At 30.9% G+C, this 19,039-nt stretch overlaps 2 protein-coding genes across 2 annotated transcripts; both read right to left on the reverse strand.

The window, feature by feature from the left end:
* Positions 1–620: 620 nt before the first annotated feature.
* On the reverse strand, positions 621–1,820 carry LOC122589343 (probable carbohydrate esterase At4g34215). The gene is made up of 2 exons (XM_043761629.1): positions 1,189–1,820; positions 621–960 (listed from the first exon to the last, which is right to left on the reverse strand). Exons 1-2 carry the CDS (start codon positions 1,768–1,770, stop codon positions 655–657), a joined length of 888 nt encoding a protein of 295 aa, XP_043617564.1. The 5' UTR covers positions 1,771–1,820; the 3' UTR covers positions 621–654.
* Positions 1,821–8,873: 7,053 nt separating this feature from the next.
* LOC122587010 (probable isoaspartyl peptidase/L-asparaginase 2) lies at positions 8,874–11,871 on the reverse strand. The gene is made up of 4 exons (XM_043759067.1): positions 11,606–11,871; positions 11,131–11,364; positions 9,760–9,846; positions 8,874–9,557 (listed from the first exon to the last, which is right to left on the reverse strand). The coding sequence occupies exons 1-4, from the start codon at positions 11,765–11,767 to the stop codon at positions 9,060–9,062; spliced, it is 981 nt and encodes a 326-aa protein (XP_043615002.1). The 5' UTR covers positions 11,768–11,871; the 3' UTR covers positions 8,874–9,059.
* Positions 11,872–19,039: the final 7,168 nt, after the last annotated feature.

Genomic DNA, 19,039 nt, shown 5'->3' on the forward strand with positions numbered 1-19,039 from the left:
AATTGACATTTTAGAATACAAACTCGGTTTTGAAAATGTATTCTAAAATCTAAATACACGCCTCTCATCATAATACATGTTTGGCCCGCTGTCAAATTAAATCAATCACATTTGATTAAATCATGAAAACTTTTTTATTATTATTATTATTATTATTATTATTATTATTATTATTATTATTATTATTATTATTATTATTATTATTATTATTATTATTTTCAATTATATTTGTTTACACTTTATATATATACTTTTAAGCTAAAACATTATTGTCATTTTTGTTTTTACTTTTCTATATTTCAACTACATATATTTTCAATATCGACGGTAAGTTAACATTTTAGTTTTTAAGTAGTAGAAACCTAACTATATCAGGCATAAAACGAGAAATAATTATCTCTTCAACAGCATCAGAAAATTGTCACGCACGTAACATCAAATCTAATTTGAAACCAACTAAAAAGTAGTTGATAGTTAAATAAAACTGAATTAATCTTCAGAGTTGAGAAAATATACACATCCATACATTAGTACAAACTGAAGTACTGGGCCTTTGGAACATATGCTCATGACTCATTTACATTTTAATTAACATCCGTAAATAATGTGTTCTAAAACAATAAGAAAATAACGCTGTATAACAAATGTAAAAAATCATTTCGGATTTATAATCTTAGTCATTCGAGGGAATAAATCAAAGAGTAAATAAAGAAAAAATTGTATTATAAAATTATGAGTCGTTTTTGAAGCTTTACTGGTGACTAATGATTGGTGGGCTTTAGGGAAGACTTGGGCTAACATCCCACCAAGTGCCACCTGAGATGGTGTGGTTAGGTGCAATCTATCCGGTTCAAGCCCCAACCCTTTTGCATCAACGGTCCTTAAATTCACTAGCCACGTTCCTAACTGAGCCTCACGTACTTGCTCAATATATGGCCCTGCCCCTGATGCCAATGCCACCTGTCAATTAACTTTATTTTAATGTTCCTTTTTCAACCATTCGTACTAACAAAGTCACCATATTGATGTTACTTTTAAAGATTTTCGTGACAACATACAGGTAAAAAACTAAAAATTCGTAGTACAATATATATATATAACATGATTGTGCTATTTGCGTATGACAAACTTTTGTCATGTCACATACTACATATCATATTTTCTTTAAAACACGTACAGACACGATACCTGAACTATTGGAAGATTAGGCAAGAGAAGATCGGAGCGAACGTGATCAAAAAAACGCTCTAATCTTCTCTTATACAACTGTGCATCCTCTCGAGTAACCGTGTCACTCTCTCCTTGATACCACAACAACCCTTTAATAGTGCCTCCGCCTTGCAATGCCGCATTGGCCCGTTGGATGAGCTGGTTGTAAAGCTGACCCTTTGGAGCCCATTCAGTTATATTGGTGCCACCGACTGCACAAGGAACCAACCCCACAACACCAATGCTAGAATCCCTTTTTAGTAAAGAATTGGCAAACGCCATCCCAGGGCCAACACCGCATGCTCGAAAATAATCGATGTCACGATGGAGAGGCTCAGTGGCAGGTTGCCAAGTGAGGTCAGCCGTAAGGCGAAGAATTTTGGGGTTGGGAGACGATTCAGGTGGGACGTATCCGTCCCATTTATCGTTCACAACCCCGCCACGGCCGGCCATGTTACTTTGACCGGCCAAAATGAAAATGGTCTTTTCGATGTTGGCATTGGCGTGGTTAACGGGAGATGAGATCAAGATGGATGTGTAGAACAAAAGCAATGGACACATGATGATGGTTGATGTGGGGGTGGGGTATAGTTAAAGTTTGCATCTTTTTAGCCCATTTTCAAAGCAAGTGGTCTATTACTTAAATAATTATTGAATTTATTTTTGTATGTTTTGCAAAAGGAACAGATCACACTACCTAATCCATGGCTCCCACTGTCGACTCTTAAATGAATTCTTTATAATACTCGTATGTATTATGGTTGTTTAAAAGAAATGGAATGGTTTTTTATCTTTTATGGACGTGTATTATGATTTTTTATCTCTAATCAAAATGTATATATGAAATGGAATGGTTGATTGATTGATTGAGTTTTTGTAATAATGAATTGATACTCGTCATATAGTAAGAAATTACACTAGAAAGGGTTATGTTTATCAGCTATCTAATTATATATCATTTTCCATATATATATCTTTGAAAAACTTGTATTTTATATATTAATGGCTACCATAGCCAAGAGAAAATATTAATTTTAAGTTTTCATCTAGACCATTGAAAATAAAAAGAATTATAATCTGAACCATTCAAATACAAACAAAGTTAAAGTAATAGTTTTATAAATATGGTAACTTGGTATAGGACGTGATTCCTTCAAAATTAAAAAGTCAAAATGCATTTGTTATTAATATAAGGCAATTATCTTTTACTAATACAAGGCAATTATATTTTCGGTTCATATATAAGCCAAGAAAAAAACTCAAATGCGTATACACTCTTCCACATAGCCCATACATGCGAATCCTAATCCAATATTTATTCTCATGAGGCTCTTTAAGAAAAATAAAACGTAATTAGTAATAATTATATAATTAACTCTCATACAATATCAGTTACGTATACTAGCCCGGTGTCCGCGCGTTGCGGCGGCTTTACGGTGATTGCATACAAAACATGAAAGAAAAACAAAAAAAAAAGACACCGGTAGGGATCTGATTCCGGCTCCGGCAGCATCAGGAAAAAAAATAAAGAAAGATACCGGAGGGTTTTTTGTTTTTGTGGATATGTATTTCTAGGATGTGTGGGTTTTTTTTTGTGTGAAAGGGTAAGTTTGAAACTTAAGAAATAAAATGGGGGTATTTTGGGAACAAAATTATGCTGAATTTCTTAAACTCAATCCTCTTTATAAGGCATTATAGATTTCAGTATATAAAGCACCAACTTTTTATTCTCATTTGAATGCATCATATTTTCAATCAAGAAGATTGAAGTATTTTTCAACCAACAAGATGAAGAGTTGGGCATTTACTCAAGTGGTGGATCGGGCAAAATGTACGGGCCAAATCGAGTTAAATGACGGGTCAAAACGGGTCTGGGTCAACGTGGGTAATTTTATAAATGGATCAAAATGAGTCATTTTAAAAATGACTTTAATTGTATTTAAAAAATATATATTTCCTTTATTAAATGCATTGTTTTTTTTAAAAAAACAATTAAAACATGCTCTCATTTTTTTAGATAATTGAAAAAAAAAAAAAAAAAGTAAATATCCAAGAACCCCTTAGTCCCGTAGAGAAATTTTTCCTCTTGTATTTTTCATTTTAAGGTGTTAAAAATGTTGTCCAGTGGCGATTATACTTTTTTTAAAGGAATACTAGCATGTTACCCACGCAGTGCGGTGGTGTTTGTGGCGACAACTATGTGATGGTGGTGACGACTATTGGTGGTGGAGACGACGTTGAGTGTGGTAGATTATTAATGTAAAAGTAATTGATGTAAATGGATAATGTAGATAATTTAAAAGATAATATTTTGATAGTGTAAGTTAATCATTAAAAGTAATTTAGACATTTCTCTCATATAACTTTTAACATAGGGTTATACTTTTATAAAATAGTATAGATAGATATATAAAAATAACAAAGAAGTTACCACATAATATTTAAAGCTATTAATATTATTTTATTATTACTATTTTTTAAAATAATGAAATGATAAGAAGACTGATGGTATTTTGGTGTATGTATTAAACTTCGATTGCCAATGAATTAACGAACATGACAGTTTCTTCGCTACAATCCAATATTCCAATGGATCTCTCCCTTTCCTAGGCTCACCCTCTATCTTTTATAATTTCCGTCCGGTCTTCGAACAAAATGAAAGACGACCCGTCTTTGCTTTTATCTTAATCTAATTTAACCCAAACATTACTCTTTTGATACAAACCTTACTATGGAATGTGAAGATATCAACGTTGGAGCTATTATGGAAGATGAAAATAAGATAATTGATGATGTTGATGATTTCATGTTTAAAGCTACTATAGAAGTTGACGGATCTAAGGATATGCTCGAAAGTACATAATTTTATATCTTTCTCATGAACTTCTTGCTCGGTCAATTGTTTCCAGTCTTCTTATGTTTGGGTTTACAACATTTTATAGTAGGCATTAGTAATAAAAGATGGATATATGCATTTTTGTTAAATTATATTATCTTTAATATATAAAGATTACAAGTTTTGTGTACTCTTAACTATATACATGTTGTTTGTAACCCGGTCAACGACCGGGCATTGATCTAGTTGTTACTTGTTAGAGATAAATTTATAGAGGTTGATGTCATTTCATGATTATTAATCTTCACGATTTTAGTTGTCTGCAACCTTTATATATATTTAATTATTTATTGACGTTATAAATGTTAGGGTGAGCAAAAACCGAACCGAGAATCTAAAAACCGAGAAAAAAAACCGAACCAATCAAAGATCCATTGAATTTGGTTTTGCTTTTCTAAAAACCGAACTGATTGATTCGGTGTTTGGTTTCATATGAAAAACCGAACCAATAAAACCGAACCGAACCAAATCATGTATATTTCAATTTTTATATATGCATAATTTTATTACTATATTTATTATTTATTATTTATATCAATTTCCTATTATATCTATTACTCTTCAATAAAGTATATTTTATACTCGTATATTTCAATTTTTATACCGTAGGACTATTATTTCACATAAGACACTGAGTTTTTGATGGGATCGGATTTGAAAATATTACTAAAGTTTGGCACCTTTTCACGATGTCTAATAAATTAACAGGTATGAAAAGTGTTAGTTTCATGTTGCTGATGAACCAATATAGCAGATTAGCAGATATTTAAGCATGTGCAAGTAAATTAACATATATCGTGGTTATGCAACACTACTGTTTTTCAATGAGAGTTTTGTACCAAGGAGCAGAAGAAGCACGTAGTAGGATGAGAAATATGATACCTTCAATTTAAAACTGTTTCTCATGTTGCTCAAATACATAGCCTTTGGTCATACAACAACTCAAAAGGCTAAAGTGTTATACAGAAACCCGAAACCAAACCAAAACCGACCCAAACCGAGCTCCAAAACCGACAAACCGAACCATTGGATTGAATCGGTTTTCGGTTTCAGAAAATGAAAAACTGATACATTCGGTTTGGGTTTCGGTTTTAGGATAAAACCGACCCAATCTCACCCCTAGTAAATGTGCGCATTTTTGCTAATAATTTAATACACTTATAAATAATTATAAGAATTTACTACATTTTTATAACTGCGAAAACATATAACTACGTCCTACACATCTTTTAAAAATGCAAAGAAACTTTTTGCCAAAGTAAAATATATATGTTGTTAACGTTATGTCATCGACACCGGAAATCATCCCCCTTTATTAATCAATAAATTATATCTAAGACCCACTACATCTCATATAAAAACAGTTTTAACAATTTGTCTTCACGCATTATCATAATAATGAATGGGCCTCATTACGAACCAATAATGAGTCAGTTTTAATGGCGTAGGCTCGTTATCAAAACAAACGAACGGATGACGAATGGGTAATAATTAAAAGGATTGTGAATGCTCTTAAAAGTTAAAACGACTCCCTATATTTAGTTTTTACACATTGATAAATAAACTAGACCAATCATTAATAACCAACCAACCCTCCTGTTCATGATCAACCGGTTGGATGACTTGGATCGATCAATCCGGTACAGTTGTGAAAGCTATGATAATTTTAGTTAATGAAGGCGTGGTCCATGACTTAATTTTAGCCCAAGCGTATCAAGTCCATGGGCCTTAAACATGACCTACTAACTTAGGAAGTATGCTATAAGAGAAAACTCATATATGGTTTATATGACTTATTTATGTCCATCTAGCTAGCCTAATCGGTTTTAGCTCCGCTCCGGCTTAACTCGAACTAGTGGCGTAGAATCGCAAGGTGTGGTTACAAAATGAGAATTATGACCTGTCACTCTTTCTAGCAGCTATCATATATCACTCCAGTCGCATGAATTTATGTTTGGGCGGTTGTTTGATGATAATCGAAGACATGAATATATACTGAACCATTAGAAATTCTTAACACATATCATTTTTGAAAGCGCTAATATTCCAAGGCGGATTCAGATTGCGGTAATATTCTCGATAGATTCATAGATAAGAGGTAAAATCAAATTAATAATCATGGTTTGGTAGATGTACAAACATGGTTCCAAAGCCCTAAGAGCTGTATTTAACGTGTATCTTCCATATTAAAAGTCCGCCCCCTAATTTTCATGGTAAATGTACAAACAATTTATGCACCTTAAACACAGCCCTAAAGGGCTGTATTTAGCAAACCTCTAACTTTTTTAATCCATCAGCAAAGTTACAAAATTACTTTTCTACTTTCTCCATTGGAAATTTTGACCTTTAAATTCCCATATATAATCTTAGGTCGCGTTTGGTTCGCAGATTCTGATGGAATTTGATGGAATTGGAATTGAATTCCGTTCCTTAGCGCGTTTGATTGCTTAATAATGAAGGAATATCATTCCGTTAGAATGTCAACATTCCCTCATTTGATGGAATCTCCATTCCATGAGGATGGGGGAAGGAATCTCATTCCGTCTCTCCCTTAAATCTTCAAAAAATGAAAAACATTCCATCAAATTCCATTCCATCAGATTCCAATTCTTTCAATAGATTCTATTTCATCCAAAAATATTTCGTGAACCAAACGCGCCCTTACTTGTTCCATGTAAGTAATTAGTATATTTTTGTTCCGTAATATTATTGATGCTCAATTGTCAAATTCCAGTATTTTTCCCCACAAAATTTGATGTTTAATTCCCATTTCCCCATTATTTTATGCACGCAAAAACTCAAATCGATTTTCATTACCTTTAACTTTTCGTTATATTATATGGGAAAAGCTAAATGCAATAAAGAAGAATATAGAAATTAAAGGACATGTTTAGATACTAAGAATCGAATATTTTGGATTCCAGCTAGTGAAAAGAACATTCATGCGCACTACATACCTACTTGACGCATGACAGTAACGACGATAGATGGGGACATTCAATTATACTCGCACGACATTTATGACCAAGTATTTTGTTTTGGAATTTATCATGTCAACATCAAATTTATAAGTTAAATTTTTAGTACTCCGTATAGTATTAAATTCATTGTTAATTACCAGAAAATCAAATATTGTATCGCAAACTATCACAGCAGCCAATTTTAACTTTTAATCTCTGTTATGTCATTTTCTTTTCTTGTACTTTAGCCCTCGCTAGTTTTTTATATTAATAAAATGTTTGAATGTTAAAAAAATATAAAAATACAGCAGCCAATTTTCAAATACACTATATATCATATTGACCAGAAAAAAAACAAAGTATTTATTATAGTTTAGCTAACAAAATCGCAAGATCATATTTTGTACCTTTTATTAAAATTTCATAATATAAATTTACGTGTAATTTATAAGGTTTCTCATTATAATAGTCTTTTGTGCGAGTCCTAAGCACAAAAGACGCAAGACGTTAATGGCATGGAGAGACCTTTGCCCAACGTCCTTCAAATTAGTCCTCCCGGGGACTCCTCAAGACTTTCCATTGTAGGGTAACATGTGGGATCAGCTGTACTTTTTTTTATTTATTATATATATATGTGGTGTATCTATGTGTGTATTTGTGTGTGTGAGATAAATTATAAAATAATTGATAATGTGGTGAAGAAATTTCAGTAAGCTTGTTTACAGGCATGAAGAGTCTTGAGGGAAGTCCTGCTGATGTAGCAGTGAAAAACCTGGAGAACTCCACATATTATAAGCACATGCCTAAGGAGTGTAACAATCCAATGTGAGTACATCAAATTATTCTTATGACGACGTTATATAGTAATATTTGTATCTCTAAGAGTATATATGTACTACATTGGGTGGTGATTTTTACATCGGCAATTTTTTAGCCTTATAACACTAAATATTTTAAGATGATGTACAACACAAAATGTGAAACATCATTGGTGGTGTAAGTACGGTTAGAAAACAATGATGTATCATCACCCTAATACATTATAAAGAATTTGAAAATTTATACGAGTATGTTATATAATGTTAGGTTCATTTAGACTCGTAAACTTATTAAATCAAGTATATATATATATATAGGGGTTGGATATTGTAAAACAAGTATAAACGTAAAACAAATAAGCTAGACAAGATCTTGACCCTTAGATCATGGTTAAGTTGATGCACGGAGATTCACGAAGCAATTGATACACGATGATTTTCATGATGCACGGTAATTTTTAGTATAGAGAAATATATTGTTTTATTTGTTTTACTTTAATATTTGTTTTATTTTACCTAAAACCTATATGGGAAGTGAGTATGGGGTTGTCCCCCATCTAAGCTTAGATGGGGAACCCCTCACAATTTGGTTTTTTAATTCATAAATATCATGGGGGCCCCATCATTTGTTTAAAATACAAATATTATTAAAAAATTTGTGTGTGAGGAGTTCCCCATCTAAACTTAAATGGGGGACAATCCCATACTTATTTTTCCCATATATATATATATATATAGCTTGAGCTTTAACTCAAGCTGGATTATTAAACAAGATTCAAATTATGAGTCATCCTTAATTACGTACGCAGCTAGCCTATGTTAATCTTCTTTGCATCATTTTATATTCATTGGATGTCCCTAAAAGGGCTATGACACCAATCAATCAGTTAATTAATATGTTGTTGCTTTCTAAATTTTTGTTGGACATGCAATATTAATATTTACTTTTACCTATTTAAATATGTAGATCATGAGATAGAGTAATGAACATTGAAGAAAGAAAATAACTTATCGACCAATTTTATTTAAAAAGAAAAAAAGTTTCAACATGGATTAAGACTATTCTTAAAAAGTTACAAATAAACAAACACATGAAAATATAAGAAACTAAGCGCCCAGCAACTTATTAACTAAAATCAACAGATACTAGTTAACTGGCTGTGATTGAAACCCAATTCATTCCCAAATGCCAACTTCCATGAACCCATCTTCAGTAGCGCACCCTCTAAACATGCCTACACAATTAAAACCATAAGCCACCTCACCCGTGTTTGAAACGGCTATGAGCCCTGCTTGTCCTTCATCCAGCCTCTCTTTAATCACAAAGTCCACAGCCTCTTGTAAACCCAGCCCTTTGTATTCCATAACCGCAGCCACTTCTCGTGCAAGTGTCCCACGGATTATAGCCTCGCCTTCACCAGTGCAGGACACGCCACAAACATTGCAAGCGTATGTTCCTGCACCGATTAAGGGAGAGTCACCAATTCTTCCTATCCTTTTATTCATTAACCCTCCTGTGGATGTTGCGGCTGCACAACGTCCTTGGCTGTCCACGACAACACACCCCACTGTCTCTGGGGCGTAGACACTTATAGGGAGACCGTTCATACGTATTGGGCTCTCTACCTCGACTCCACACGATTCGTATCCATTAATTGGAATCCTATAATCAAACTGCATTTCCAACCACAATTATTATAATGACGGAGTACTTTTCAAATATATACATAATACATTGATTAACCATATGGAATATCATCCTATCTCCAAAATGCAGATGAAAACAAAATCACATTTTCACCCTATACTTATAGATGTTCATAAACACCCTCATTTAGGTCGTGTGCAATTTCAAATTAAATAGGGATTAACTTACCACAATTGAGTTTGCTTCCTTGGCTACTTTGAGCATTCCCACATTATCTTGAGTGATAAAATAGTCATTTTCCTCTCTTTCAACGCCCTTCAAAAGAAAAACGGAAAGGATAAAAAAAGACGTGTGTACGATATTATTATTATTATTATTATTATTATTTTTGACTAGCAAATTAACTATATTATAAGGTGACTTTCGGCGAAAAACTGAAAGACACCAAAATATTACATCAAACAATTACATCAATATATCACATCAAATAATTCGGAGATATTTGCCATAAGGGCCAAACTAATATGTGGTTCTACTTCGACAGTTAATCCAAAAAAAGGAAGAGGAAACAAATTAACGTGTGTACGTTAATTAAAACTTCAAAAAGTATATCTATCAATCTATCTATCTATCTATACATACATATATATATATATATATACATATACTATCAATCGATATAACTAAAACAAAGTTAAACATTTTTTAAGCGACATGTAAAACATCCTTTGAAGGATATGTGTTAATCTGGTGGTCTATAAAGTTAACTAGCCTAAATTTTATTTATTTGTTACTATCAACTAACCTTTATATAATATATTGATATATGATATTCACCACTATAAGGTTTTCCTCAACATATGTCTTAACAATTTCTTAAGTGACACGGATAAGTTAAAATAAGATAACAATTTAATGAGTAGTTTAATTGCTTAATTTATTATTGTTAACCAAAATAAGTAAGAATCCTAATTTATGGTTATTATCCTTATTTAGTTTTAATATTTATATTTTAACTATCTACTTAGTTTCCTTTTATTATAAATAAAAAAGTAGTCTTTTTAAATTAAATGGATAATTAATCTGTTGAAAAAATATTCAATGAAATTAACACAAAAAATGATCTTTTATGTTTAATCTTTGATATGATAATATTATTTTCTTATTTAAATTAATTGATTAGTTACATATTATTTTCTTATTTAATAAATCTATAATATGATAAACTTAAATAACTCCTATAATCTCCATCATAAAAATATTTATTTATCATTATATTATTCTTTGTGTATAATATAATAGCTTAAAGTATTAAATGCATGTCTTTCCTTTTGTCATCTTTGTCTGTATGGAATTCAATACGTACTCTAATTTTTTTTAAATAAAATATTGGTTAAACTGTATATATAATTGTATTATATATATGTTACACTACATTACATAAACATATATACATTTAATTTAATATATATTATATATATTTGTCATTTCGTATGATACTAACTTACTAAGAATTGGCTTATTATAGCTTGTAAATAATAAAAACAAAATTAATTTAAGAGTAGTCAAGCAAATAACATAATTAAAGACATTAATTACCATTTGTTTGGCGAAATCTTCGGCGCCAGAAAAAGCCAAATACGAGTGTGGTGACCTGTCCATAACAAGCCGAGCCAGCGAAACCGGGTTCTTAACCGTGGTTAGTCCCGACACCGCTCCACATCTCCGCCCCTGCCCATCCATAATACTCGCTTCCATCTCCACCGTTCCTTTCTCCGTTAATGCCGATCCCCGACCCGAATTAAATATCGGGTCCGATTCCAATTCTCGAACCTACATCATTATCGATCATTCATTATTATCTAAATTTTATTTTGTAATAAGTGCTTCTATTTATATCCATAAAAGTTAAAATTTAAAAATACATTATATCGGTTGTCATACATTGTATGTATTCCTTTTTTAATATTTATATATAACATTAAAGATTATCATCAAAGAAATCTATTCGCTATGTATTACCACTACAAAATAATATGTTATTTGAGGTTGTAATTAAACACGAAACACATACAACGAGTTCAACGACATCGATAGCGGAAGCAGAGGATCGAAGAGCGGATATGCCGAGATTGAGACAACGAGTGAGAAGTTGTTTGGCCTCTTCTTGACGTTCGGTTGGGAGGTTAGGGTCGACACCAGCACCACCGTGCACAGCAATAGCCCAACCAACCATTTTTTATTATTACTATTGGGACTCTCTCTAAATAGACACACACACAAACAAAGTATAGGTTAATGTTTGTGTGTGACAAGAAAATTAGGGGAGAGTGCGATTGTTAAGGTGGCTGAATGGTGGTATTTATAGAGTGACTACTTGTACTACGGATCCCAAATATTGGGTTCAATTTTCTTTTGATGTATTATAATTTAATTTATTTTGTTGTTTGTGTGAAATATATTTTAGTTGGGAGGTATCTCCGGACACGTGGGAAAGACTCACGTGTTTTAGTTGTGGGGATGTGTATGTCTTTGTGTATCTTTAGTGTATGGTGGACCACCGGTTACAAGATTCTTCTGATTCTCGAAAATGATGGATTAATTTATGATAAATGTACCAATTACACATAGTGTGTCATGCCAACATGAGGTTAGGTAATTTAATAAAGGTTTTAGTGTTTTAACATTGGAAGGTGAAATTAATATCATAACATTTGATTAATACACCACAACAATCATGCAGTATTAAGTTGTACAATCTTCATTAAAAGTTATATGCTATGGTAAATGAATCAAAAATTGTGGTACTAATATCACCACTTTTTAACATAAGTAACTAATTAAGTATCACTGATATTTGTAGAAAATGTATATTTCGTGAGTGATATAAACATTTGTAGAAAATGCAATGCATATTGTAAAAAGAAAAAAAAAAGAATCCGGTAAGCCAAGGTTGGGATTTGTAGCTTGTAACTTTGGGGATGAAATAACATTGGATACTCAGGCTGAATGTATGTGAACTTCAATTCCATTGGAACTACGAAGAAGCCAGATCTATATCTATATATATTGTGGGTTATGAATCATACAAGTAAAAGTGATTAATTAAACATGTAGTAGTTAATTGGTCTTTCATTGAAAAGGCAAGGAAAAAGATTGTTCATATATAGTATAGAAATTTGGGCTTTAGGTTGTAATGACTAATGACGAGGTAGTCTTAAATATAAATATCTAACTAATATATCAAATTAGACTAATTAGTCGTATTTTTTACGTATTTTTGTGTCTATTAGTTAAATTTAAACATTGGAATAGACACCCAAAAAGAAAATATTATCTTTGTAGAATCTTTCGAATCAACGGAATCTATTTTCTGCGATTTTTCAAAATGGTAGGGACGTAGAGCCTTTACTAACTATATATCAATTTAAGAAAATAATTTAAATTTTTTATCATATACTCAATATAATTTATGTATTCTCTTTCAATTTCTTCCTTTATTTATATCGAATATTATTATCATAATACTATTAGGTTGATTTCTTAAGTTGGATAATCATTTTTCATTTATAAATTCAACCAAAATTCATAAAAATCAAAATTAAAAATCTATTGATATTGAAACTTCTATAAATCTTGATTTCGACTAAATTAACTTGCCAGAAATACCTGTAAAAAGCCTACTACAGAACTCACCCGGGCGTCTAGCTAGTGTCCACTCATTCATAAGTTTTGGTCAAACATAGAAACATAAGTTTGTACAAGTTCTAAATTTCTATCACCACGGAAAACAGCAGCAACACAGTTATTGTTATTGGCACACTATCAACCTCATATTAGCTTTTGTCTCTTCGTTATCATCATGTCTGACGGGTAATTATCATTCCGTGCCTACTATCTATACATTTTTACTTTGATAATTAAAAGTTCTTTTTTATTTCTCTGTCTTGTTTTGATATTAACTATTCTAAATTTTGGTTTTTGATAAACATGGTCTTAAAGTCGTAGTTAAGGTGTATTAAATAGTTATAAACTTAACTTAAAATTCTGGAAGTGGGCTTTCCAAATTATTTATGCATGTTCAAAAAAATTTGCCTTTTTTTCTAATTTAAATGTCTAAATTTGACTTGATGTGTTAATTTTTTTTCTCTAATTTTGGCTGTAAATATTTTTGTTTGTACAACATACTACTTGAATAGATTGAACTTTATGAAAGTTATATCAATGAAAGATACATCGAAAGTTCAATCTATCCATATATTTTACATCAAATGTTCTATAACACAAACAAAAAAATTTACGGTTAAAGTTGCAAAATAAAAACTTTAAAATTCAAACTATAACAATAGAATTGGGATGATGGGAGTATTTAATTACCTTAGTTTCTTCATGTATATTGAAGAAATTTTATTATCTATTTTAAAAGAACTTAGTGATTTGTCTTGATTAATGATATACAAAACACGACTTATGAAACTTACCAGGCCTAATCAACTAGTTTCAATAATACTTTAAAGGGTTTTTTTAACATATGTCCACAAGATTAATATAAAAAATTATTTATTCTCTTAAAAGTTAACCTAAAAATCATTTTAAAACTATTATATGTGACACGTGGAATTTTTTAAAAAAATTCTAATCTTAACCCCTGTTTTCACATATTTCCATCTAATAATTATAAGAATTTTTAAATTAATATTTTAAAAGTATTTATTATTTTCCCTTAAAATACTTCTACACATCCATGCATTTCTGCAAGCATCTTTTTATTTTTACTTTTTAAATTGCTTTCCAAATCATCATTGTCAAAATCATGAAATATGAATGACCAATCACGGTGTGTGTTTGTGGAAGTCGACGTAGATACCATGTTGGGAATCTACAATTCTACAATTTATTTCCCACGTTGTTGGAGCTCTTTTCCCCCGGTAATACTAGCACTAATAAATCGATTTTATTAGCCAGATGATTTAAAGTTAAATTTCAAGAGAAAAAGAAAAGTCGTATGATTTTAAAGAAAAAATAGAATGGTAAGTATTTATCAAAGTGATGTTTCTTACTTTCTTTCTTCAAAAAATATATACTAGAATGGTATTTTTGATAACTTTTCTATCATTCGATTAAAAGCTCAACTTCTAAAAAATTACCCCCCCCCCCCCCCCCCCCCCCCCCTATTCATGATTTCATTCTATAGAAACAAGACACACTCTATACAAATGCTTTGAATCTTAGAACTAACAAAAATAAGGCCTATAAAATCTGTTGAGATTAGAAGGAGACGAACAGAAAGCTGAGATTAGCTACATAAGTGTTATAGTATTAAACAGAGATTCATGTGAATGACTATGCTTACCCCAATGGTAAATATTGTGTTTTACAAAGTAATGTATCAATTAATGATACTTTTTTCTGTATTCTTACATTGGGGTAAATGATGACTTAGGCAAGAATATTACCTAATTTTTTATTACTTGATAATTCACTTTCTTGTGCATTTTTCTAAGCCACAAATGCTATGGTAGACTGATATCCGATACCAATTTGATAAGACCCAAATAATAAAATCTATTGAAAATAGGTGAGATGTTGAATCCTACATAATTTGGCATGCTTACAGGAGGTAACCATAACTGACTTACTTTCGAGATGTTCTCTCGATGATAAATCTATTCCACATCAATTGAAGCATTAGGATGGGAACTAAAGTTAAACTTTGCATATCCAAGGCTAACTAGTAGAATGGGCAACGAAAGAATAGCGGACAGAAAACAAAAGAATAACGAGCATAATTAAACGAGTTTTCCATAATTTTTTAAGTTCTTGATAAAAGAAATTAAATATAATAATTAGTAGAAATCAAGAATTGTGATTGATTGTACTTCGTCTCATTAGAAGTGTCATGATTTGAATTTTTAAATGCTATCATTTTTTCAAACTTTGACCTTAAATAATATTTTTTGTGTTAGATTGTACTTGATGAAAGTTATAAAACTTAAATGTGTTTAGAAGTGTTTTTATTGATATAATTTTCTTATCAAGTTTTATATAACATAAGAAATATATTTAAGGTCAAATAATAATAAATTTTCGAATATTCAAAGTAGTTTAATTTAGTCGAGCCTTGTTGAAAAGAATCTCCTGATATAAAACTTGATAAGTTATATTATTAGGAACATTTTGAATATTTTAAAAATAAAAGAACTAGAAAAAATATATTGAGTTTGGTTTATATAATAGTAACGAGTACTCATTTTCAACGGTAAATCAAAAATAAAAGGTAAATCAACACGGGTATTGAAATTTGAAATTAAGAGTTCGATTGCTCGGATCCGGAATAACCAGAGATAATATACGGCACATTATTACTGTCACGGACCCAAACTAATAAGCGTTAATAGGATGGATGATAAATTGATAATATCATGAAGTGGGCTTTTACTCTATATGGGCTTTTTCTATAAATGGACAACATTTGAATGTTTAATCAAGATACTTTTCAGACTTTAATAGATGTTGGACTCCCATACAGATCAGTAGATCACTACCGACGTACATAATCGATTTGGGCTCAAATGAATACACCATTATGACTTGGTTCATTCCCCCATTAATCGCTTATATGAAGAATATAGCGAATAAATATATAAACATGTATCCAAAATGAATAGAAATTATCTTCCTTCGTAGTGACACATACAACACGAAGCAGGCATACCTAAATATTGGTTTCCCAGTTAAAAACTTCCAACTTTCTATACTTTTACTACTTTGTAAGAGACATGGGATAAGTTGATAAACTATAAACGTGTAACTGCATATCTTCCATATACCTACACCAGCCTTAAAACGAGAATGTGTATTCTCATGTGTCGATGAATTTATGGTGTCGAAGAAAATAATGCTAAAAGATAAATTGAATTGGTTTTAATAATAAACCTAAAACAAACGATGTTTGTTTATGACTTAGTAAAAAAAATCATGATTTAATAAAAATACTTAATCTATTAAGTCATAAAAGTGTTTGTTTTTGTGATTTAGTAAACAAAAAATAACTATATTGACTTATTTCATACAAATATTATTTATCCATTCAGTCACTTAATTGTTAAAAAAACAAACAGGTAACTCTTAATTAGTTAAGCAAGGTAATGTTGTTTGAGTAATTCAATTGCACCAATAAACATGAAGTTCAAGTTTGATCATCACTTTATTATTACTACTTATTATCGACTTACCATTGAACCATTGATTTGTAGGTCTTCATTACTAACTTCATCAAAAACTGAAATACTAATTTTATCATTAGTTTGTAGCTTTCATCCAAAATTTGAAATTTTTGGTCATCAATGTATAGTGGTACCAAACACTGAATACTACTCGTAAAAATTTATCTTTACATCTTCTTAGAAGCAATAAAACCAAGAATATAAACAATGGCGAAGCTAGAAATTTTTGAGTGGGGGGTCGGGATCTAATTTTTTTTTCCTAACACTATTTTTCGGGTAATATGTTCGGGTCGGTGATTCGATTCGGGTCGGGTCAAAAAATAAATACTATTATTATTAAAAAAATGTTTCAATCACTAAAAAACTAAACACTTGTCCAAGACAAAAGTAAACATTAAAAATGAGACAAACAGTTGGTACTTGGTTCGATTCAATGAAGTTATGGGCTAAGTAAGTAATTAGATTATGAGTTTTAGTTTGGGCTAAATAATTTTGAATGGGCATATGTAAAATGTAATGGATCAATTATATTGCTTGGTATATAAAAAAAAATTCACAATTAAAATGGGGGTCGAAATCGAATATATCAAAAAATTTCTACACGAAACATATATACCCCTACATCGTAAAAAAAATTTCAGAGGGTCGGGCGCCCCTCCCCGCCCTATGGTAGCTACGCCCTTGAATATAAAACCATAAAAATTACGTAAGCATCATATATCATTATGTATTATCTAAGCAATTTTTAACACAATATCAATTTTGAGATTTATAAACATAATGATCATCACATCTCTATGTTTTTCTCAATTAATATAAACCACCGTCGAAGACGGTATTAAGACCCAAAACCGGTAGAAGACGTCATTGGGAGTTATTAATTAGAATATTCATCTTGTTGAATTGTGTCGGCATCACAATAGCATTAGTATATACATGTATAATAAATCAAATACAACCATTTTAAAAGCATGATTTATATCCAAAACTTCTACGATGATTTATTAAACTTGATTACGTGCAATGTGAATCCAACATTGTATTGTATCATATTCTGTTTGTCTTCTTTTCATGTAGGGGAACATTGAACAAAAAATGATAAATACATGAAGCCAATAAATCAAACAAAACACCAAATATCAGATTCAGATTTACTCAAACGAGACCAATAAAATTGTCCCAGATAGGAATATAGGATACAACACTTAACCCCACTCTAGTCTAGACCTTCTTTAGGACATTTTATAGTTTTATACCCTTGTGAGGGATTTTGCCATTTTGCATATAATATATATGTATTATATATGTATAATTTTTATCTTTTTATTTAGTCTTGTCACTTTCAACTTATCTGCCTACACCGAAAGGGTCCCTTTGTGCTTTTACCAGTTGTGCCTAAGTACTATTTGTATGAATATAAATGTGGTTCACTGTAAAGCTGTGATTTTGTAAACAATACAATACCAATATACCGATACCCCTTTCTTTCCCAGGACCACTCATTCTGCATTTCAAACACAACTTCATTCGAGTTTCCCCCCAACAAATGTTGTCCAATTCAATCCTACCATATCTTCAAACTTCATAGTTTCAGTCAGAAAATATTGTATTAACTAAATGAATTCGGCAACCATCTAAAACTATACCAATCTCGAAATGCTTGAATTTCTTCATTCTAATGGGTTTATTTTTTAACGGCTTCTTCATCACTTCCTTGTTACATATTCAATATGTTCTATTTTGACTTGTCTAAGTTTTTTTTTTTTTTTTCAAATTTGACCATAAATATATTTGTTTGTATAATATAGTAGTTGATGGAATTTATATCAACGCAAAATATATTTAAACTCAATCTAACGATATATTTTATATGAAGTGTTATGTAATACAAACAAAAAAATTTACGCTTAAAGTTGAAAATAGAAAAGTTAAAAGTTAAAATTGAACGTTTAATATAACATAAGACTTAGTATAATGTTGTTACTATACCCTTGGGAGGAGCATTATGAGATAGTCGTTGTCAAATCTTATATGTAAATCAAAGAAACAGGTTGGACCACATCTCGAGTAGGCTATAGGTTAATATGTGATTTATAGGCAAGATAGTGATGTACAGCCCGCAGGCTACCAGCAAACACTGTGAAAAATTTAATGAATTTACTATCCAACTCGTCTATATAATAGGCGTATGTTCAATAGTAGTGTCCATGGCTGGAGCCGTGAGTTTGATTTTCATTTTTTTAACGACAATTTATTTATTCCTATTTCTAAATTTTAATATA

This window comes from Erigeron canadensis, chromosome 2, assembly GCF_010389155.1.
Source record: "Erigeron canadensis isolate Cc75 chromosome 2, C_canadensis_v1, whole genome shotgun sequence".
Taxonomy (NCBI): Eukaryota; Viridiplantae; Streptophyta; class Magnoliopsida; order Asterales; family Asteraceae; genus Erigeron; species Erigeron canadensis.